Source organism: Tupaia chinensis, unplaced genomic scaffold (assembly GCF_000334495.1).
Source record: "Tupaia chinensis unplaced genomic scaffold, TupChi_1.0 Scaffold000604_1, whole genome shotgun sequence".
Lineage (NCBI taxonomy): Eukaryota > Metazoa > Chordata > Mammalia > Scandentia > Tupaiidae > Tupaia > Tupaia belangeri.
In genome coordinates, this window is record NW_006160122.1 from 3,351,144 (window position 1) to 3,373,071 (window position 21,928).

Here is a 21,928-nt window from a genome sequence, read left to right on the forward strand (position 1 = left end):
ATTAGTGGTGCTGGACTCCCACATGACCAACCATGATTTGAGTCCCAGACTTGGCAGCTTGCTTTCTTGCTTTCCCTCTCTCTTCCTCTTGTTTTATCCTTCTCTGGTCAAATTAAAAATAAATAAATAAAGTTAAAATTTTTTAATGATATATTTTAGATTTATTTAACTTTATTTACTTATTTACTTATTTTTAAAATTTGACCAGAGAGGAAGGAAGGGTGGGGGGAGTCACCAGGTCTGGGACTTGAACCACAGTCAGCCATATGGGAGTCCAGCACCCTTAACCACCACGCCACCTACTGGCTCCCCAAATAATTCTTTTTTTTAAAAAAAAATGGCCTAGCTGTGGGGCCAGCTGGAGATGTGGTTAAGGCCAACTGCACGATTCAAGTCCCAGACCTGACAGCTTGAAAAACACTCTGGGCACATGCACATGTGTGCCCACAATCCCGAGGAGATGGAGGAGAGGGGTGGCAGTGTGACCATCTCCCAGAGACTGCTTTCCCTCTCCCCCTCTCCCCCTCTCTCCCTCTCTCTCTGTCTCTCTTCTGCGAGTGCAAGTGCCCTCTAGCAATTTTTTTTTTTAAATGACCTAGTGGCAAATAAAATGGACTATCGATAAGCAGAGGAGAAGAAAGACAAAGAGAGAACCTGTGTAGCTCTCGGACCATGGACGAGCCTTGCCAGGATGAAAAAGGACGGCACAGAAAAGGAGAAAGGATCCTGTCCCTAAACGTCTGTCTCCAATTGCTCCTTCTTTTTCAGCTCCAAGCCACAGTCGCATCTCTACCACGACATGAGATTTCTGTCTCAAAATCCAGTCCAAGATCATGTCGGAGAGTAGAGGATTCAGTTACGGCACCAGAGGGTCTGTCTGCTCCCCAAGGCCTGGGAAGGAGAGGGCATTGGGCCACTGCCCCCTCCACTCCTGCCCTTTCCCTCACCTTGGACACGGTCCATTGGCTACAAACCAGTGTAAGCAGCTCTGGTACCAGTGGCCTCGTGGACGTTATAACAACTTCACAGTGAGACCGACATCTCAGAACAGTTTCCATGACGTCCCCAGTGACTCCAAGGTCCCAGAAGGGATCCGTAGGATGGGAGGCGCGAGGAAGGAAGTAGATAAGGGATGACGTTTCTCCACGTCCCTGGAGACAGAGTGGGTGGGTGGGAAGGTGGGGTGGAGGGGAATTTAGGCTGCAGAATCCTGGAGGCACATTTGACTCTAGTCTAGCCAGGAGGTATGTAGTATGTGGCAGCCAGCCGCCAAGATGGCCACCAGTTATCTCCACTGCCTGGCTTCACACCCTCGTGTAATCCCCCACGCGTTACGTCAGCATTTGTCCGTGTGACCAACACAATACAGGGAAGTGATGATATGTCATAAGAGACCGGGTGGCTCTTGCCTTGCTCTTGCTTGCATTACTCACTCAGGGGAAAGCCCATCGCCATGTGGGTGTGCCATCTTGGAAGTGGACCCTCCTGCACCAGTCAAGACTTCAGCCCTCAGTCCGGTGGCTGCAGCCCCAGCAGGAAGCTTGGCCATAGCCTCATGGGACACTGAGAAGAACCACCAGCAAAGCCACTCCTGACGGCTGCCCCACAGAGACGTTAAGATGAGGAAGCTGCTGGGGCACAGGAAGGTATGCGGGGCTGAGGCTGCAGTCTGCGTTACCCTTCCTCCTACATCTCACGTGATTTCTCATCCTCTCTTCCTCCTCCCACTCTGTCCCACCTTTGGTAGCTCCAGATGGAAATACAGAGTCCATGGCAGAGCCCTGTGTGTGTGGGAAGCTTGCCTTCTGATGGGCCCAGGATGCTGTCCACTACAAGATCTCCCCCAGGGTGGTCTTCACATGGAGGCAGAGCCTCTACAGAGAGGCCCCTGCACCAGTGGTGGGGCAGAGCCCAGGCCTGTGTGCTGCCCTCATCCCTGTTTTCATTTCTTTTTTTTTTTTTTTAAGAGGTTTTTTCTATAGTTAAGAGGTTTTTGCTATAGGGCGTGTGCATTCGCCAGGCAGACAGAGAGAGACAGAGAGACAGAAAGCGAGAAATCACCCCCCAGGGGGGATGGCCACGCCGCAATCCCTTCTTCTCAGTTCTCCTCTCGGGATCTTGGGCACGCACGCACACGTACCTGGTGTGAGTTTAAGCCGGGACTTGAACTGCAGTCGACTACATGGGAGTCCAGCGACATAGCCATTATGCTAACCGCTGATCCCCCTGTTTTCATTTCTTGAGGCTCCATAAGCAGGTTTGTGAATTCAATTGTGGGGGGAGAAACGAGACATTATTACATTTATTTAGAACCTCTTTTATTTGAATGGCTTTTAAGAAGCAGAAGCCCATGTTGTGAAATTAAGGTACAGGACAAGCATGAGGAAGGAAGGGATACACACTGACAAGCACGTAGCACCCTTGTCACGTGACCAGGTAAACCCTGCGAAGAGTGACATGGGGCTGGAGCCGGAATGCGAATGGCAGATGGGGGAAGGTGAGGCCACAGGGTATGAGCAGCCCCATCCTTGAACAAGGGGAGTCACACAGAGGAAGAACACACCCTCCAGTTGTGGAAGGAGGCACTTGAAGGAGGTTTATCGAAAGAGCTGACCCAGAGAGGTTAGGCGGTGAGGAAGACCGGGCAGCAAACGGTGTAAAAGCAAAGGATTTCCAACAGGCAGGGCCTCTGTTTTCAGTCTGGTTCTAAATTGGGGACATTTAGATGCTTTTTTCTTTTTTTGAGAAGTTTTTGCTATAGGGTGCATACGCTCACCAGAAAGACAGAGAGAGATAGAGAGACAGAAAGCGAGAAGTCACCCCCCAGGGGGGACGGCCATGCCGCAATCCCTTCTCCTCCGTTTTCCTCTCGGGATCTTGGGCACGCACGCACACGGGCCTGACATGAGTTTAAGCCACCGGGTCCAGGACTCGAACTGTAGTTGACTGCATGGGAGTCCAGCGACATAGCCATTATGCCAACTGTTGGTCCTCACTTAGATGCTTTTAAGTAGAAACCAGGAGGTAAGGATATGGGTGCTACTAAGTCAAAGACAGTTTAAAACACACAAGTCACCTCTAAGGTCTAAAAGATCCAAGACTGGACCAGCAGTTGGTGTGGTTCTAAGGCGGCTGGATCCCACATGGCTGACTTCTCAGTTCAAGTCTTGGACTTGGCGACTTATAAAACATGCCGGGTGTGTGTGCGTGCCCAAGGTCCCCAGAGGAGAATGGAGGTAAAGGGATTGTGGCATGACCCTCCCCCAGGGGCACTTCACTTTCCCTCTCTTTCTCTGGTCAGTTTGCTAGGAATGGAGGTAAAGGGATTGTGGCATGACCCTCCCCCAGGGGCACTTCACTTTCCCTCTCTTTCTCTGGTGAGTGTGCTAGCAAGTTAATAATAATAATAATAATAAATAAAATAAAATAAATAATTCATTTTTAAAATGTGAAATAGTTGCTAACTTTAAAAGTCTATATCCATAGCTTCTCTTGAAAAATAAGTGGACTCTCTGGTAACACCAGCCTGCATTTCCACAGGACAGCAACCCGAGTTCTCCATCTCACTAAAGGCTAATTCACTTTGCTCCCTCAGTTTCCTGCCTGGCCCCTGTAGGCAGCATGGTTTGTGTCCCTGACCAGTCCTCTTGGTAGCAGCTACAAGCTAGCCTGAGGCCTTTACCCTGGATCCCTGGCAGAGGCCTATGAAGGCGTATTCCCCACAGGCCAGCAGTGTTGGAGTCCGTGACCCCGGTCCACAGAGCTCTGGTGTGTCTTCCAGGGGCCGCTCACTTTGCAAGAACCAGAAAGTCCCCCGCTACAGTTCACACTTATAAACAGCAACCCCAAAGCCTCTGAGGGTGGTCCATGGGGAGATACTTCCCAATCAAGGCCAAGGGCAAGTTACTTCTGGGCCCGTCCAGAACACCCAAGCAGAGAAAGGAATGCCAGCAAGGTCGGGCTGGGCCTAGGGCCAGGGAGGAAGGCACCTCTCCTAGTCGTGACCCGGAGGTGGCCAAAGCATCTCTGCTCTGCTGGCAGGCTTTACAGGTTCCTAAGAGGCACTACGTCATGGCATGAATGGTCCTGCGGATTTTAGCAGTGCGTAACGTGCCCTGGCACTGCTCCGGGAAGGAGAAACACGTACAGGGGACGGATCGAGTGTTGTCCTAGCACGGAGGCTACCACTTCCTTCCCAGGGCAGCAAGGGACGAGGAGGCAGAGCTGGGAGCCAATACCTCGGAGGCCAGAGGCTGGAAGCTGGACAGGAAGACCTAGGGACCTGGCTGATGTTTAAAACCCACAGCATGACAGGACTAGGCAGAACTAGTCCCAGGAAGCAGGGCTGGCCATCGGGGTGTGGGACCCAAGACCCTCGATCAGCAGACAAACATCCATACACACTCACGGCGTGGGGCACACGTGCACACGCATGGAGTAGTCCGCTCACCCACACAAGCATATAGACACAGATTTTACCCTGTCGTGCACATCCATGTGTACATACCACACCCACCCAATAATCACAGTGGTTATCAGGGAAAGCAGGCATTTCGTCCCGTAAGTGGGCTTAGCGAACACTGGAGAGCACCTGGCGGCCTTTCGGCTGGTTAGCGCCCCCTGTGGGGAGAGCCCGGTACAGCGCTAAGTAGCGTGGGGCCAGAAACGGGAACCAGTGAATAAGAGCACGGAGGGGGTCCGCCGCTCAGTGCCGGCCTGCAGTGCCACCTACTGGCGGGAGGGGGTTTTGTGTTTTGCTTCGAGACCGGGTCAAACCCAGGACACCCATTCCAAAGAAGCGGTCCAAACAGGACGCCATTGTCCCGCTTGCTCGTGTTGTGCCCAAGTTGGTCGAGACCTTGGCATCCTTGGGGTTCACCACAGCATCAGAGAACGAATATCCAGGGCCTCGCCCGTCTCCTGGGTGGTGGTTCCCATAAGTGACAGCGACTGCGAAGTAGGTTTCATCCTCGCCTGGACGGCAACGCCCCGGGCTGTGGCTGTCGGGAACGCTGGGTTGAGAAGGATTCTGAGGCCGAGCCTGGGCGGGCTTACTGAGAAGAATATGGCGATGGAATAGCGACAGCAGTGATGGCCGTCGGGGGGACAGCTTCCACACTTGCCATTCTTCAGTGCCTCCCGGAACCTCCGACCCACAGTTCCATGGTAAGGGCGTGTGTGCGTCCACACCTCATACCACGAGAACCGCCATTCCAGTGTTGACCGCAGCTTTCTCTCTCACTTGATCAGGAACTTCTGACTCCCTAGAGCCCTCAGTGGGACCTTCCTCAAAAAGCACTCGTTCTTGCTTTCACTGGGGACATACGACTGGTTTGTTAAATCTAAACCTCTAGGCCAGCAGGTGACGTGATGGTTAGGGGGCTGGATGGCACGTGACTGATGGACTGGTTCGAGTCCCAGACTGGGTGGCTTGAAAACACACTGGGTGGGTGTGCGTGCATGTCCAAAGTTCCAAGAGGAGAATGGAGGAGAGGGGATTGTGGCATGGTCATCCCGCCTGGGGATACTTTCTCTTCTCACTTTCCCTCTCTATCTCTCTCTGGCGAGTGCACACACCCTAGCAAACTAAAAAACAAAACAAAACAAAACCCAAAATCTGAACGACTGAAGTCAACACTGGGCACTTTGTTCTATGCAAAACCACGTTCAGTATTGCTACCCACCTTCCAGCACTCCTCACTGCCCTGGAGGCCCCGGGAGGGCAATGGCTAGTCGAGACTTCTGCTGCTGCCCTCAGTGCTCGGGTCGACCCTGGTCAGACAGCTAAGCCAGTCCATGAGCTGGGCTGTGTCTGGCCTTGAAGGTTTCCATGGCCACCAGCTCTGGAGGGCCCTCCAGGCAGGTGATCTTGACCCCCTGGGAGGCAGAGAGCCTTTCTGTGGTTTGGCCAAGACCGCAGATGCCCTGGCTGAGCTCCCCTCACTTCCGTTTCCTTTCCTTGAGGCTGTCCTTAGGTCTCACGGCTTCTCTGACTTGGAGTTCTGGGAGTGGAGGGAGCGCTGAACCAGGCCTCCTGCTCCGCCAGCCAGACGGATCCTGGCTGCACGACGGAGGCGATCCTTTGCAACAGCCTCTTCCACGGGAGCCCCTCCAGGTGCAGCGAAGATAGCGCTCAGCATGGCCTCGTCCCTCCTTTCTGGGACTGGCCTCTCCGAGCCCTCGAGCGCTGACAGCCAAAGCCCAGCCCAGCACTGCTCTTCAGCACACCTCACTGCACCTCTGACTCCGCGTTTTTCTCCTGCCTGGATCATCTTTCTGCAGTTCCTACCCCACCCCACCCAGAACCTGTGCCCACTCAGACCTGGGCTGAGTCCCTGAAAGGACAAGATCAGGTGTCCCAGGCTGCCTTCACCCCCACACCTCCAGGCTCCTTCCCAAGCCCCTCACCACCACCCCGCCTCAAGGATACGGTTGTTTCTCTCCACATGGTGCTTGCCCACTGCCAGGATTCCTCCGGAGGGCTAAGCAGTCAGCCCACACACAGACGTCTGCTCTGCTGACCCTTCCTGGCCTTCCTGGGGGCCAGCCGTGTGCTCCCTTCCTCCAGAGACAGCCAGGGCTGCTCAGCTGACTGAGCGGTAGCGAGCTCTCCCCTGGAAGTGGTGAAGAAGGGGCTGCAGCAGCTCCTGCAAGGGTGGAGGGCTCACGGGTGCATGGGGGGGGGACCGGTCCTGGGATCCCCTGCACAGCATCCCGGTGACGGGGAGCCCGTTACCTTCAAAGGCAGCTCCTTCAGCCCCACTTCAGCTCCTTCCACGCTAAGCGATCTCTGCTCGGCACTTTTGTCTCCGATCAGACCTCCCGACACTTGCCAGTGCACCCACCCGGGGCTCAGCCGGGACGACCACTCACTCAGCCACTACGCTTTCTTCTGTATCGCCCGTGACTGTGGACACAGGTACTCCGCCTCTCTCCCCACAGGTAGAGCTGCTTAACAGCACAGCAGGATACAACCACCTGGGGAGTAAGGGTGTGTGGGAGGGGAGGAGGCAGAAAAGCAAAAGTGAACACTGAGTCAGCCATCAAAGCGCTTCTCCAGGGAGTGCCTCCAGTGCCCCCTGCTGGCGGGAGGAGAATTTGCATGCAGGTTAAATTCACTCATTTTTTTCCACAAACCCTCCACCGCCCATGGCTCGGATTAGGTCACAGGAAGCTGATAGATTGTTTTGTCCAGTGGCTTCCAAATGCGCACAATCTAGACAGAGCGCTGTGGAAGACTGTGCCCGTTGCTCATTTGACAACAGCCTCGAGCCGTGGGTGAGTGGGAGCTGAAACCCAGCCCACGTCCTGCTAACCAGGCTGTGCACCAGCGTGGGTCTGCGTCAGGCCAGAGGAGGGGCCGTCTTCTTGTGATTCATTCCTCTAAGAGAGCATCCTTTTGTAACTTGCACAAAGATGCCAGGCATGCCCGCAGTGGCCCTGGCATAGAATACTTCCCTGGAAAAGGGCAATCGTATGAAACGAAGCTTCTTTGGCTAACGGGGAATTTGAAAACCACCTAAAAGATGGGGAAACTGAGGCCCATGATGGGAACAGACCTACTCCAAGTCACATAGCTAATGCCAGAACAGAACTTAGAAGCCAGATCCACCCTCTCTCAAAGCTGTGTTCTCTATACCGCCCTGAGCTGGTTTTCACCCTTGTAAGGCATCCTGGCGTCTCTGGCCCTCCTGCCTCTGGTCCCATCAACTTCCGCCTGAAACCCAGCCACTCTGCAGTTTCGCTGTCAGTGCTTGCCCAGCAGGAGGGACGGTGAGCATGCCGGCCCAGGCTGCGTCGCTTTCTCCAAGTACCTCACTCAGAGGGCTGGGGCAGACATGCAGTAGGCAGAGGGTGAGGAAGTAGAAGGGGCCGCCAGATGGCGTGTCCAGTGCGGTGGGGAGCCTGGAGCAGTGTGGGCCGGTACAGCGCTTAGCTACTCGCAGGTGGGACCTGCTTTGTGGGTGCCGTCCGCCGGCAAGTCTGTGCCACCCCATAGGGCACGTGGGCAGCCACGGTGCCCATCTCCTGAGCCCCAGCCACGTGGAACATCTGGTCATCAAAGAAGATATGTGGGCGGATCTTCTCGAGGAGGGGGCCTTTGGGCGCTCCAGCCAGGAACAAAGCTTCGTCGGTCTCCAGGCCCCAGCTGCGCAGGGTCTTGAGGGCCCGGGCCCCGGAACTGGCCGCACTGCGTGCTGTCACCAAGTAGGTGCGGATAGGACACTCCAGCCGCAGGCCCTTGGAGTAGAACTTCTTCTGCAGCCTGCCCAGCGCCTCCAGAAAGCCCTTTAAAGGGCCCTGTGAGAGGGCAAGGAACACCATGAGCTCATCTTCTTCCAAACATCCGCCCCCTGTCCCCAAGCACTAGCGTCTTGGGTCCCGAGACCCCGCCGTTCATCCTGCTACGCCTGCTCGGGTCACTGAGCATCAGTCGGACTGGAAGTACCTGAGTCAGTCCGGGGGTTCTGTATGATTGTGACTGGGGCTGTCCCTGTGTATGTCATCCCATGTGTGACCCACCAGGCACGCAGCTGTCTGTCCTGCAGCTCTGAGCGTGGCTTTCTGTGCCCATCGGCTGGGAGGGTGTTAGACATATTTAGTAAACACGGCCTGGGCACAGAAGGAACCAGTAAAGGAACCAGCTGTAAACAGCGGACAGGTGACCAACGTGTACCTGCTGAATGTCATCCCCGCCCACCAGCACAGGGTGGCTCAGGGTGGCCTGCTGAAGCTCTCTGGGGCCAGAGAAAAGATCTGTTCTCTACAGTGCCCGGCAATGAAGCTTAACGAGGGGGCGTGGCAGAAGAAGGGCGATAACGAAGGAAACCGCACCAGCAGCTGGAAGAAGGAAAGGCGGTCTTCTCCTCTTGGAGACCCTCGCCTGCGGGGACCTAGTGGTGGTGGTGTCTTCCGGGCTCTGCCTACCCCTCAGTGGAAAAACTATCTAGCCTTGGGTTCCTAAGGGCTTCAGAGGCAGCCATGAGAATGGAAGTGAAACAAATATGCAAAGTCTGTTTTGCTGAGCTCATGGAGGGAGGGACTCCGGGATTATTGGCCCCAGATTTTTGTTAAACTCAAATAGGAACTCCTAGGATGTCTGGAGAACCCCAGGAGCCCTGACCCCAGGCTCGAGGGCATATCCTGCTCTCAGAGGGACACTGAGCAATTTGAGAGTGAGTAAGGGTCCCCATGCCCTCGGCCAAGGGATGGATGGCAGGGGGTGGCCTGCAGCGGGTGGCCCGCCCACACTCCCAGCTGGACCTCTAAGTCAGCAGGAGTGCAGGTCCCGGAACTTCTTTCCTCCAGCGAGGGAAGCAGGGCCTTCTTAAGGGGTGGGAGCTTACCCAGAGGGTGGAGGCTTCAGAGGAGGGACGCGACCTCCAAAAGGGGGTGGAGCTTCGGAGAGGGGCTTAGAGAGAGCATGGGGGCTTCAAAGGAGTTGGGCCTTCAGTGAAGGGGACCCAGTGGAGGAGCAGAAGCTCATCAGTGAGATCCAGGAGTGAAATGACAGGGCTGAGGCTCGAGGTCTGGTGAGGGGACCTGGCTGGCATCTGGGCTGGGCCTACACTTTGGCTCCTGGCTGGGAGTTCGGGCCAAGGGCAGCTCTGGCAGGGCTTTGCTCCACTCAGGGTTCCGGGACTCCGTGAAGCACCTGAGCCAAAGGTTTGTTCTCGTGGGCCTTCTCATGCTCGAAGAACCTGTCCAGCCCGTGGGCCTTGACGATGCGCTCCGACTCATCCGAGAACAGCACCGCGTCCCCATCGAAGGCCACTCGCAGCTGGTTCTGGGACACAGCCACATCCCTGCTGGGGCTGAAGATGGTGGCGGCTGCGATCCCTGGTCAGAGAGAGGCAAGCGTGGTCTGCCTTCAGGCTGTGCAAAGGCACCCCTGCCTGAGGGCTCAGCCCATCCTTCCCTTGCCCGCCTCAGCCGAGCCCCAGGCAGGGCTCTGTGGGCTGACACCGAGGTTAAAAACTGGTGACATGGGGACACTGACCAATAAAAATGGACAGTAGCCATCACTCCAAAGCCAGGCTCGGAGGGCATCGCCTATGCCTGCGGTACCCCATTAGTTATTTATGGAGAGGGCCGAGGGAGCCCCAGGGCGGGATCTGTTTACCAGCCAGTGTGCCGGGATTCCAGCATGTGACACGTGGTGTAGGCCAGCTAAACACTAGTCCTGGCGGGAACGCGGGGTCCCCAGGCCAAGACTCTCCTGCCAGGGGCTCCTCTCAGGCCTCTGCAGGGCGGCGAGGAGGGAGCCCCAGCTCTTGGCTTCGGTCCCCCTGTGACTATTGGTTCTGGTGAGTCACTCACTTTCTCTGGACCAAGGTCGGATGAAGGGCCTTTCTAGGGCTGAGATCCCGGGCAGCGATCTGGAGTGGGGTGGGGTAGGCACCCTCAGTCCATGGCCACTATGGCTCCCTGGATGCCCTACTCAGGTCAGCCTGGCTGTTCAGGGTTCCACGAGACGATGTCAGTGACGCTACGTCTGACATGTGCCTGGACCCTGCAGCCCTGTACTCCTCCAGGAGCATAGGGATGGCTGTTGGGGACCCCTAGCTCCAGGCAAGAGCTACACCGGACAGCGGGGAGCCAGTGCCAGGCAGCAGGACTGGGCAGACGCTGGCTCTGCTTCCCAAGGCCGCTTCAGCCCTGCTCTCTGAGAATCTAGGCCCCGGAGGCTGGCTCGGGCAGAGTGAGCAGTGAGCAGCGGCCACCTCACGGCAGCTCCACTGGGCCGAGTGTGCATCAGGCCTGACACCTCAGCTCTGCCAGCCCTGGAGCCAGGTGACCCAGAAGCACCTTTTTTCTTGCTCCCTCCCGACAGCTGGCTCAGATGTCTGGTTGAAGGAAGCCTCCTGCGGGTCCCACCCAGCTCAGGGGAGTGGTACATGGTGTGTGTGTGGTGGGAGGACTCGGGATTTCCAACTACGAGGGGGCTTCATAGAGAGCTTGGAGAATGCATATTATGAATGAAAAAAGTACAGATTTTGAAATTTTCTTGCAGCAAAATAAACTGGTATTTCGATTCCGTTTTCCCATGAGCTTCTGAAGCGCCCTCGTAGGAGCAGCACGTAAGGGAAGAGAACAGTGGACGCACTGTGGTTCGGTATCGGAACCAGTCACAGTGTTTGGTCCGAGGAGCCCTGTGGGGCAGCTGGGAAGGCCTTTGCACGCCGTGGGCCTGTTCTCTTCCATGGACAAGAGGCTACGCACCCCGTTGGAAGCACTGAGACTGTGGCTACTCCCCACACTGCCCCTCGAGAGACACAGGAGGGGGATTCTCTTTGACGGGCCTTGCAGCTCCGTCTCCAGCCCTGTTGCTGGAGGTGCCGGCCATTTCCCAGATCAGGCTAGACTAGATATGGCTCCCCTTCCGTGTTGGCCCAGAGAGGGGCAGCGGCCGCCCATGGTCACGCAGCAATCAGAACTCCCACTGACCTGGAGAAATCTTAGAAGGGAGTAGCTTTCTGAGCAGTAAAGAGGGTTTCCATGGAAACAGAAGGCAAGGTGATGCTGGTGAGTAAAAGCATTCTGCACACAGTAGGGCTGAGAGTGGGACAGTGGAATTGGTAGGGCCTTGTTCTCGCAGTTTATAGGACCAGTCATAGGGTTAAGGAAAGCACCACACAGCCTCCCAGCACCTTCTCAGAGCTTTAGGACTGGGCCTCCCATCTCTGGAGTCCTTTGCTGGATTCCCATCACCACCTCCTCCCTCCTCACTTGGACTCACCCTCATCGATAGCTTCTCGCACTTTTTCGGCATCAGCCGACAAGTAGAGGTTGGTGTGATAAGCCTTGAGGTAGCAGATGGGGCTGTTCCCGCCCGTCATGCAGAACCTCTCAATGAACAGGTCTAGGGAGGTAAAAGAGAGCACCCCGGTGAGGCCTCGGTCACCCCTCGGGGCATTGGAGTGGTTTCTTTATGCCCACTGGGCGCCATCTTGGTTCTGAGGGTGGCAGGGAGGCAACATGATTCTCCATGTGAGGTTTAGGCCAGCCATCCCTGTCTCTAAGTCCCTCTATCTGTCATCCAGGAAATGATGATCGCATCTCTGGGGCAATTGCCTGGCTCGCAGACGCCCTCTTATCAAGGATCACAGAGCTATAAAAGGCAGCCTCCAGCCATGACTGTGTGCCTTGCCCTCCTGGCCATAGCTGATTGGCAAGGGGCAGACACCTGACCCAAGGAGGGCCAATCAGATTCCCCCAGCCTGGCTGACAGCCAGTCTCCATGGCTACGCAGGCTGTAAAATGTTTACTAGTTGATAGATGGCTCAGCTCTGAGCCCGTTTAGTTACCCATCAGTGCCCCAGCCAGGACGGGGCCTTCCCCACAGTCCACAGCAGAAGGGGGTCCTTCTGGCATGGCAGGGGTCCTTCAGGGCCCTGCCCCAGCATTATAGGTGGTTTCCATTCTGATTCAGCACCTGTAGCACTCAGGTGGAGGACTAGTTTGAGGCCCGGTCTAGATCACGCAGTCTGTAGTATTCTGAACTGCAGTGCTGGAAGCCACATGGCCCATCGTGGATTCGGACCCTTGGTTTGGCCTGAAAATGCATGAGATGTGCATGTGGGCACCAAAGACCCTGATGAGCTGGAGGGCTGGGGAAGGGGATTGAGATGTGATAAGACCCTGTCAATGGTGTCTCTGTGTCTCTTTCATGCAAGCACCCCGATTCTATCATGCACACACACACACACACACAAATCCACGTATGTATGTATACACACACAAATCTACATATGTATGTACACACACATATAACATATATGTAAAATAGCACTCCTACTCCCAGCAATTTCAAATTAGGATTTTAAAATGTCAGCTGGACTCCTGGTTGCTTAAAATGAGGTCTTATAATTCTCTCTCTCTCTCTCCCTAAACTGGATTTCTCTGTTTAAAAGCCTAGATGGGGACCAGCAGTTGGCATAATGGCTATGTCACTGGACTCCCACGTAGTCGACTGAGGTTCGAGTCCTGGACTCGGTGGCTTAAACTCACGCCGGGCGCAGGTGTGTGCATGCCCAAGATCCCAAGAGGAGAATGGAGGAGAAGGGATTGCAGTGTGGCCATCCCCCCTGGGGGTGATTTCTTGCTTTCTGTCTCTCTGTCTCTCTCTGTCTTTCTGGCAAGCACACGCACCCTATAGCAAAAACCTCTCCAAAAAAAAAAAAAAAAAGCTTGGATGGAACAGCCTGTAGTGTTAAAAGTAGAGAAATCCTGTTTATAGGAGAGAGAAACAAAGTTGCTTGAGAAACACAAATGCAGGCTCATGTGGCCACAGAGAGGAGCCCAGGAGGAGACTCTAGTACTTGGATTCAGATCTTTGTAGGTCCAATTTTACTTTCTACCTTGCAGTTCTCAGACAGCCCTGTAACCCAGTAAGAAATTATCCTCTTTGGCCAGCAGGTGGCGTGGTGGTTTAGGCAGCTGGATCCCACATGGCCAACTGTGCACTTTGAGTCCTGGGCCCTGTAGCTTGAAACCCACGCTAGGCATGTGTGTGGGCTTGCCCCAAATCCTGAGAGGACAACGGAGAAGAAGGGATTGCGGTGTAGTCACCCCTCCTGGAGGGTAATCACACACACACCCCTCATCTCTCTCCTGCGAGTGCCTGAACCATAATGGTAAAAATTAAACCAGCAGTTAGCGTAATGGCTATATCGCTGGACTCCCACATAGTCGACCGTGGTTCGTGTCTCGGACCCGGTGGCTTAAAAACTCACGCCGGGCGCGTGTGCGTGCGTGCCCAAGATCCCAAGAGGAGAATGGAGGAGAAGGGATTGCGGCGTGACCATCCCCCCGGGGGGTGATTTCTCGCTTTCTGTCTCTATGTCTCTCTCTGTCTGTCTGGCGAGCGCACGCGCCCTACAGTGAAAATCTCTCCAAAAAAAAATTTAAAAACTCCAGAGCGTCTATTCCTTTCCACCACAAGTTTGGGCTAAGATGCAAGAGCTTTTCACTCTAATATCTACACTTGACTCTCTGAGCGGCCTTGTGAGGCCTGGACGCCCCGTCACATTTAGGTAAACTGAGGTGCAAAGGCAGCAAGCACCTTCTCACCCGCACAGAGAGAGGAGCCTGTGCAGTAGGGTGCTGGAGTTGGCTTGTGAGATGGTGAAACGTTCAGGAATTTTCTGAACCAGTTATGTTGTTCAACTATTGTTAGCTTGAAATTAGCCAGGGCGGGGACAGTCACGCTCTGAACAGTGGCCATACTACAAACCTGGGCTTTTGGTTTGCCTGGTTTTTGTTTTTTAAAATTATTTCATTTATTATTATTATTATTCCTATTTATGCACTGACCAGAGAAAGAGAGAGAGAGAAATAGAGGGAACATGAGAAAGCAAACCACCATGTCAAGGACTCAAACCATGATCTGCCATGTGGGAGCTCAGCACCTTAACCACCATGCCACCTGCTGGCCCTGTCTGTTTGTTTAAAGAGCCAGTTTACCAGTACACCATGGGTGTGGGCTTCCAGTCGGTGCGACCTGAGCCTGCAGAGGCTCAGCTCCAGCACTGCGGGTCTGCTAGGGGTATCCCATGGCCAAACCCCTCTCGCTCACCATAGTGGTTGATGCTGTTGATGAGACGGACTCCCACTTGAGCGTGGTTGTTGGTCATGAGGACGATGTCGAAGAGGTCCTCGCTGTCAGGGTACAGCTCCCGCAGCCGCCTGTTCACAGCCTCCAGAGCCTGGAAGGGAGAGGGTACCCTCCAGCTCCGAGCCCAGGGGTTGATACCTGGAGCTGGTGGCCAGACAGCCAGCGAGGGGAGGCGGGGTGGTCAGGGCCAGGCTTGGGAAGAGAGTGGTGGGCATAGTTCCCTCTTACTGGTTTCACCTGTGGTTTCAGTGACCTGCCATCTACCACAGTCCCAACATAGGCAAAGACAGCACAATAAGATATTTCGAGGGAGCGAGAGACCATAGCACATGCTTTTCCAAACCACAGTATATTATTATAATTGCTCTGTTTGATTGTTGCTGTTATGAAGTGCCCTTTATTATAAGCACGTATGAATAGGGGAGATACGGTATATACAGGGCTCAGTATTAGCCGTGGGGTCAGGCATCCACTGGGGTCTTGGAACATTTCCCCTGCAGGATTGGGGGGTGGCTGTACCCCTTCCCAACACCACTCTCTGCCCAGTGTGGTGTTTACTGCTCAGGGCACCTCACTAAGGTGGTGAGTGAAATGCAGCTCACGTCCACTCGCCCAGCTGTCACAGGCATGGGGCTGTCTTGGTCCAGAGGACAGGGTGGCCTTGCCTTTCCTGTCTCGATCCTCTAGCCAGACCGTGCACCTGTGGGGTCACATCTGCTCACAGGGGTCCCCTTTCCTTATTCAAACAGCCATAGTGCGCTTTTCCTACCCCCGACAAAGCATGGGATAGCGCCTCACCTTCACGAAGGGGAAGGCCGGCCCGGGGCTGAAGGGTTCGTTCTCGTGTTCCAGCTGGTAGCGCACGTAGGCCTCCACACCCTGCTCCGTGTAGATGCGCTGCTCCTCGTCCATGCGGAACAAGGCTCGGGAGGACACAGCGATGGTGACTGCGTTCTGAGGCTTGGGCTGCAAGGAGGCGGGGCCATGTCACTCAGACCTCCCCTGAGGTACATGCTCAAGTGCAAGCCCCTCTGGGTACAGGGACATGGAAACCCAGGCCCAGTCTCTGCCTTGAAGAGGCTTAGCCTTGCTCAGGAGTAGACCGAGGTGTGTGTGCAGGACCCAGCTGAAGGCCAAGGAAGGTCTTGTACCCCCCACCCCTCCCCACACACACCATAGGAAACTTAAATGATGACCAGCAGGTGGAGTGGTGGTTAAGGCATTGGACTCCCACATGACCGACTGCGTGCGGTTTGAGACCCAGACATGGCCGTTTGCTTTCTCATTTTTCCTTTCTCTCTCTCTGCTTCTTTCTGGTAAATTAAAAATAATAAATAAAATTAAATAAATAATTCTTTGAAAGAAAACCAAAATGATGGCGAGACATACCTTTGGGGAGTTTGCAATCTAGTTGGCCATCTGGACCCAACAGAAAAACGAATACAATGTATGTGGCCGGAGTCTGACCAATGCTTGAGACAATCTCCAGATGGTTTCCATTACAAAATGCCCTTAGGAAGAGCTGGTGCCCAGAAACATGACGATTATATAAGAAGACATCTCTCCAGCCCAGATCTGTCTCCTGAGCTTCAGACTCTTAACTGTCTGATCAACAGACTCCCAGCTCAACATGCCCAAGGCTGACTTCCCACCACCTCCCACTCCCAAGCCCAATCATCTCCCTCGTTTCCTCCTCTCAGTACTTAGCTCCGCCATCCACTCATCACCCAGGAAGAGCCCAGAAGTCAACCTTGACCCCGTCTTCTTTCTCAACTCCCTCCGTCAACCACCAAAGTCAACTGATTCTACCAGAGGCCATCCACTTCTTTCTGTCTTGCCTCCTGTAGTCCAGGACACCACCACCTCTCACCCCTCCCACTCCCCTCCATGCTACCTTCAGAAGATTGTTATTTTCTTTTCCTTTAAAACCAATTGGAGGGAGGCATCAGGTGGCATAGTGATTAAGGCACTGGACTCCCACATGGTCGACTGCGATTCAAGCCCTGGACCTGGCAACTTGAAATTCATCCTGGGCGTGTGTGTGTGCATGCCCAAAATCCTGAGAGGAGAATGGGGGAGAAGGGATTGCAGTATAATCTTCACCCATGGGAGGTGATTTCTCACTTTCTGGTTCTCTGTCTCTTCAGAGAGCACACATGCCCTATAGCAAAAATCTCTCAAAAACATTTTTTTTCTGCTATAGGGCACGTGCACTTACTAGAGAGACAGACAGAGAGGAAGAGAGGGAAAGTGAGAAATCACCCCCTGGGAGGATGGCCACACTGACATCCCTTCTCCTCCGTTCTCTTTTGGGGATTTTGGGCATGCACACACGTGCCTGTGTGCCTCTGAGGCCACTGGGTTTAGGACTCGAACCTTGCAGTCAGCCATGGGGACCCGGCTGCCCCAACCACACTACCAGCTGCCCTCTTTTCTTTAGTTCATTTTTTTCTTCCATGACTGAGAGAGAGAGAGAAAGAGACAGGGAGACAGCACCCCCTGCCCCCCCTCAGAGTCTCAATGCTACGGTCCACCCAGCTTCGGCCACCCCGGATCGCTGGCCCCTAGATGCTGGTGTACTCAGGGAGGTCTGCGGATGCGAACCCGGAAACTTCCCATGTGGGTCAGCCTTACAGAGCCTTCATCCCACTGCACCGCCGACTAGCCCTCCCCAGTTCAGATCTGATCACAGCCCGCCTCTTCATGGCGCCCACTCCCCTCGGAATGGGGTCGGCAGCCTTCGGCATGGAGTAGGAAGCTCTTCCCAGCAGACTCAGACCTCCTTTTCCAGCCTCGCCGCCCCAGTCTCCAGCTTTGCTCAGTCTAACCTTTGTCACGTGCAGCACCTTCCCCCTCCTCGGGCCTTTGCACATGACGGTGAGCCGTTGCCTGAGATGCTCCTTCTCTGACTCTACCCAGCTAACTTCTACTCAGCCTTCAGGTCTCAAACTAGATGTCACCTCTAGGAAGACTCCCCTCACCCCAGCCTTGGTTTGATACTTCATCTATACATTTCCTTCTTAGTAAAATTTAACATTAAACTATAAGTGCTTGGCCCAGCCTACATGACCCAGGACATAGTGTATTGGACTGCAGGGCTGGAAGCCACATAGTCAAGGTCAACCATGGGTTCAAATCCCAAGACTGGCCTGAAAACACGCTGGGTAGAGGTGTGGTCGCCAAGTTCTGGGGACCTGAAGGGCTGGGGAAAGGATCGCAGCGTGACAAGACTCTGTCAAGGTTTCTCCGTCTCTCTCATGCTCCCTGTAATAAAAATACATATATTTGCCCACTTGATTAGTTCTCTTTCCAGGAAGAGCCTTGAGGAGGAAGCAGGAACTGCGTGTATGTTCTGAGGCAGCAGGACAGACGTCTCGCTCACTACAGTGTGTCTAGGGTGTGCCAGCGTGGAGGGGGGCTTGGTCACCTTTTTTTCCTTCTCTTTCCTGTAGGGTGTATGTGCTCTCCAGAGAGAGACAGAGAGAGAGAGAGAGAGGAAAGAGGAAAGCGAGAAATCACCCCCTACTGGGGGAATGGCCACACCGCAATTACTTCTTCCCTATTCTTCTCTTGGGATTTGGGCATGCACACATATGCACCTGGCATGATTCTCAGGCCCCACCTTGAACCTCGTGGTCAGGCACGTGGGATTCAACACCCTAATCTCCATGCCACTTGCTGGGCTGGTTTACTTTTAAACATAAGCTTTTAACGTTTCTGACATTTTAATATATTTCAATATATTTTAATATATTGTGCGGAGAAGCAGCGTGGCCAATGACAAAGTTACACACAATCCAGACTCCAGGGCAGCGCCCTAATCCGTTCAGATCGGTTGACCCAGAGTAGACGGTCAGAGAATCTTTTTTGGTTGATGCAAATTTGACACACATTTGTGGCGAGCTCCTGAGCTCTGCCTAGGATGCTCAGGTAGATACTGGCCCCTGTCCTCAGAGCTCACAGGCTGGGAGTGGACAGAAGTAGGTAAACCGAGTTCAGATGTACGGGGGAAGGAAATGAGTGATAAGAGAGGTGGAAGCCGAGTCTCCGTGACAAGGATTCAGGGAAAGCTGTCATAGGAGAGGCCTTTGAGCAGAGCCCTGCGGAGGAGAAAAGTGAAGGAAGCCGTGAGAAAGCATGCACACGGCCCTCACGAAGGTGAGCAGAGGCCAGGGCACGTGGGGCTGGCATAGGTGAGCCCAGAGGGGTAGGCAGGTGCAGACGGCCTTCTTGCAGGGGCCTCGAATGTGCCCTGGAATTCCTGCCCCACTGTGTCCCCCCCAAAGTTTGTATGTTGTGGGGCCAGCAGGTGGAATGTTGATAAAGATATTGGACTCCCATGTGGCCGATCATGGTTCGAGTCCCAGACTTGGTGCCTTGCTTTCTCACTTTCCCTCTCTCTGTCTCTCTCTAGTGAACGTATGTGCTCTATAGCAAACTTTAAAATAATAATAATAAATAAAATAAAATTTTAAAATATTAAGGGCCAGTAGATGGTGTAACGGTTACATCACTGAACTCCCACATAGTTAACCATGGTTTGAGTCCCTGGACTGAGCAGTTTACAACATGCCAGGTGCGTGTGCGTGCGTGCTCAAAATCCCAAGAGGAGAATGGAAAGGAAGGGACTCTGGCATGGCCATCGCCTTTGGGGGGTGATGTCTCATTTTCCGTCTCTCTGTCTCTGTCTCTCCAGCAAGCACACACACCCTAAAGTGAAATTCTCTCTAAAGAAATAATAATAATTCTTAAAAAAGAATCTTTCCATGTTGAAACCTAAGGTGATAGAAGTGGGGCCTTTAGGAAGTGCTCAGCCCATGAGGGTAAAAGCCCTTATGTGGATTAGAGCCCCTACTTTATTTCTTTTTCAAAGATTTTTGCCACAGAGTAAAATGCTGGAGGGAGAAGAGAAACAGAGGGAGAGTGAGAAATCATCCCTCAGGGGGATGGCCATGCCACAACCCCTCCCCTATTCTCCTCTTGGGATTTCGGGCCTGTATGCATACACAACCAGCATGTTTTTAAGCTACCAGTTCTGGACTTGAACTGTGGAGTCAGCCATGTGGGATCCAGTGCCTTAATCACCACACCACCTGCTGGCCTGGATTAGTGCTCTTAAAAAAAGAGATGCTGGAGAGGTGCCTTGTTTCTTCCTTTATGCAAACTCACGGCTAGACAGCACCTGCTGCAAACCAGAAAGTGGGCCCTCACTAGACACAAATCTGCAGGCACCTTGACCTTGGACTTCCAGCCTCCAGAACTGTGAGAAATGTCTGTGGCTTATAAACCATTTGGCCTGTGCTGCTTCATTGTGGCAGCCCGGATGAACCAAGGCACCCGCCTCCAGTGGAACAGGAGAGGAGCCCACCACACAGACAGCAGCAGGCTCTCTAACCCCTGGGCAGGATCAGAATGTGGGTGCACAGGGACTCACGAACACCCACAGAACTCCTCCACATCTCTGTGACCTGAGCCGTCCTGGGATCATGATTCCCACTTTGCGAATGAGGAAAGAGGGGCTCCAGTTATGGTTTTAAATGGACCTTGCATTCTGGCCAGCTCCCGAGAGCCCAGTGGGCATGGATGGAAGCCTGTTGCTTCTTTTTGGGGTAAAGTTGGGCTCCAATCTGTTGACAGTAAGTGGTCACCACGTTACAGACACTCCTGGTGCCATGGATAGAAACAGTGCAGAGCTAGCACCCATCTCCAAGGCAGAGATATGTGCTATCCTTTAGAAGAACACCATGAGGCCAGCAGGTGGTCTGGTGGTTAAGGTGCTGGAGTTCCACATGGCTGACTGAAGTTCAAGTCCTGGAAGCACAGCTTGAAAATCACATAGGACACTTGTGTGTGCCCCAAATCCCAGGCGGATAAAGGAAGAGAAAGGATTGTGATATGGCCACCCTCCCCAGGCAGTGATCTCTCACTTTCCCTCCCTCTATCTCTGTCTCACTCCCTCCAGTGAGCACATAGAACATGGTCAAACAAACAAATGAGCACAGAAACAACTTTAAAAAAGGTGGGGAGGGAGTAGCAGGTGGCATAGTGGGTAAGGCTCTGGACTCCCACATAGCCAACAACAGTTCGAGTTTCCAACCTGGCGGCTTGAAACTCATGCTGGGCACGTGTGCATGCCCAAAATCCCAGGAGGAGAATGGAGGAAAAGGGATTGCAGCGCGGCCATCCCCCTGGGGGTGATTTCTCATTTTCCCTCTCTCTGTCCCCCTCTACCTCTCCTACAAGTGCATGCACCCATAGCAAAAATCTCTTTTAAAAAAGAAGAAGACGACGACGAGCACTATCTAGTGGAACTTTCTGTGGTAATGGAAATGTTCCACCATCTGGGCTGTCCAGGTGGCGATGGAGTAACTGAAATGTCACTAGTGAGACTGAGGAACTGAATGTTTAACTTCGTTTTATTTTAATGAACTTAAATAGCTACATGCGGCTAGTGGCAGGTACAACTTTAGAAATTTAAAGCAGAAATGGAAGGGTCTGGCTCCATGGCCTGGTGGTTAAGGGAGCCCGATCCCACATGGCTGCCTGCACGGTTCGAATTCCAGCTCTACTAGCTTGTAAAACATGCTGGGCACGTGTGCATGTGTGACTGAAGTCCCAACGGGGTGGAGAAGAGAAGGGATTGTGGTGCGACTACATCGCATGGGGAGGTGCTTTCTCTTTCTCTGTCTCTTCATCTCTCGCTGGTGATTATATGCACTCTCTGACAAAAAAAAAAAAAAAAAAAAGATAGGAATGGAAAACTGAAGAATTTGGAGCCAGCAGGAGGCATGGTGTTTAAAGCACCGAACTCCCACATGGCTGACCATGGTTTGAGTCCCAGACCCATGACCAGAAACTCACACTGGGTACATGTGTGTGCATTCCCGAAATCCAAGGAGGAGAATGGAGGAAAAGGGATTGAGGCATGGTCACCCCTCTGGGGCGGGAGTGAGTTCTCATTTTACCTCTCTCAGTCTCTGTCTCTCTCTTTCAGGCATGCACACGTGCCCTATGGCAAAAACCTGAAAAACAAAACCAAAAAAACAAAGAATTCTCTAACGTCATGTGGTGGACCTTAGCTTACATTTGACCTTTAACCCCAGTCAGGATGGTGCATGTGAGGGCCAGCAGGTGTATAAAGTTAAGGGGCTGGACTCCCACATGGTCAACTGTGGTTTGAGTCCTGGACCTGGCAACTTGCTTTCTCACTTTCCTTCTCTCTTTTTATCTCTCTCCATCTCTCTCTGGTGAGTGCGCATGGCCTATAGCGAATTAAAATAATGATAAATAAAAGAAATGATTATTTAAAAA

At 53.5% G+C, this 21,928-nt stretch overlaps 2 protein-coding genes across 3 annotated transcripts in view; both read right to left on the minus strand.

The window, feature by feature from the left end:
• HEYL (hes related family bHLH transcription factor with YRPW motif like) overlaps positions 1-6,140 on the minus strand; it is a 40,597-nt gene extending 34,457 nt beyond the window's left edge. The window contains exons 1-3 of the mRNA XM_027775777.1: positions 5,983-6,140; positions 4,733-5,012; positions 4,517-4,620 (exon numbers count right to left, since the gene is read on the minus strand). Of these exons, the coding sequence (XP_027631578.1) occupies positions 4,517-4,620; positions 4,733-5,012; positions 5,983-6,140 (542 nt within the window). The remainder of the gene's footprint in view (positions 1-4,516; positions 4,621-4,732; positions 5,013-5,982) is intronic.
• NT5C1A (5'-nucleotidase, cytosolic IA) overlaps positions 5,551-21,928 on the minus strand; it is a 21,159-nt gene continuing 4,781 nt past the window's right edge. The window contains exons 2-7 of one of the 2 annotated variants that reach the window (XR_003551069.1): positions 15,416-15,583; positions 14,579-14,708; positions 11,741-11,863; positions 9,656-9,840; positions 6,737-8,301; positions 5,551-6,614 (exon numbers count right to left, since the gene is read on the minus strand). Coding sequence is in view for 1 of the 2 variants with exons in the window: in XM_006158605.1 (XP_006158667.1) it covers positions 7,933-8,301; positions 9,656-9,840; positions 11,741-11,863; positions 14,579-14,708; positions 15,416-15,583 (975 nt within the window). In the remaining variant the exon portion in view is untranslated. Of the gene's footprint in view, positions 8,302-9,655; positions 9,841-11,740; positions 11,864-14,578; positions 14,709-15,415; positions 15,584-21,928 lie in introns of both variants that reach the window. The other variant, XM_006158605.1, reaches the window with a different exon arrangement.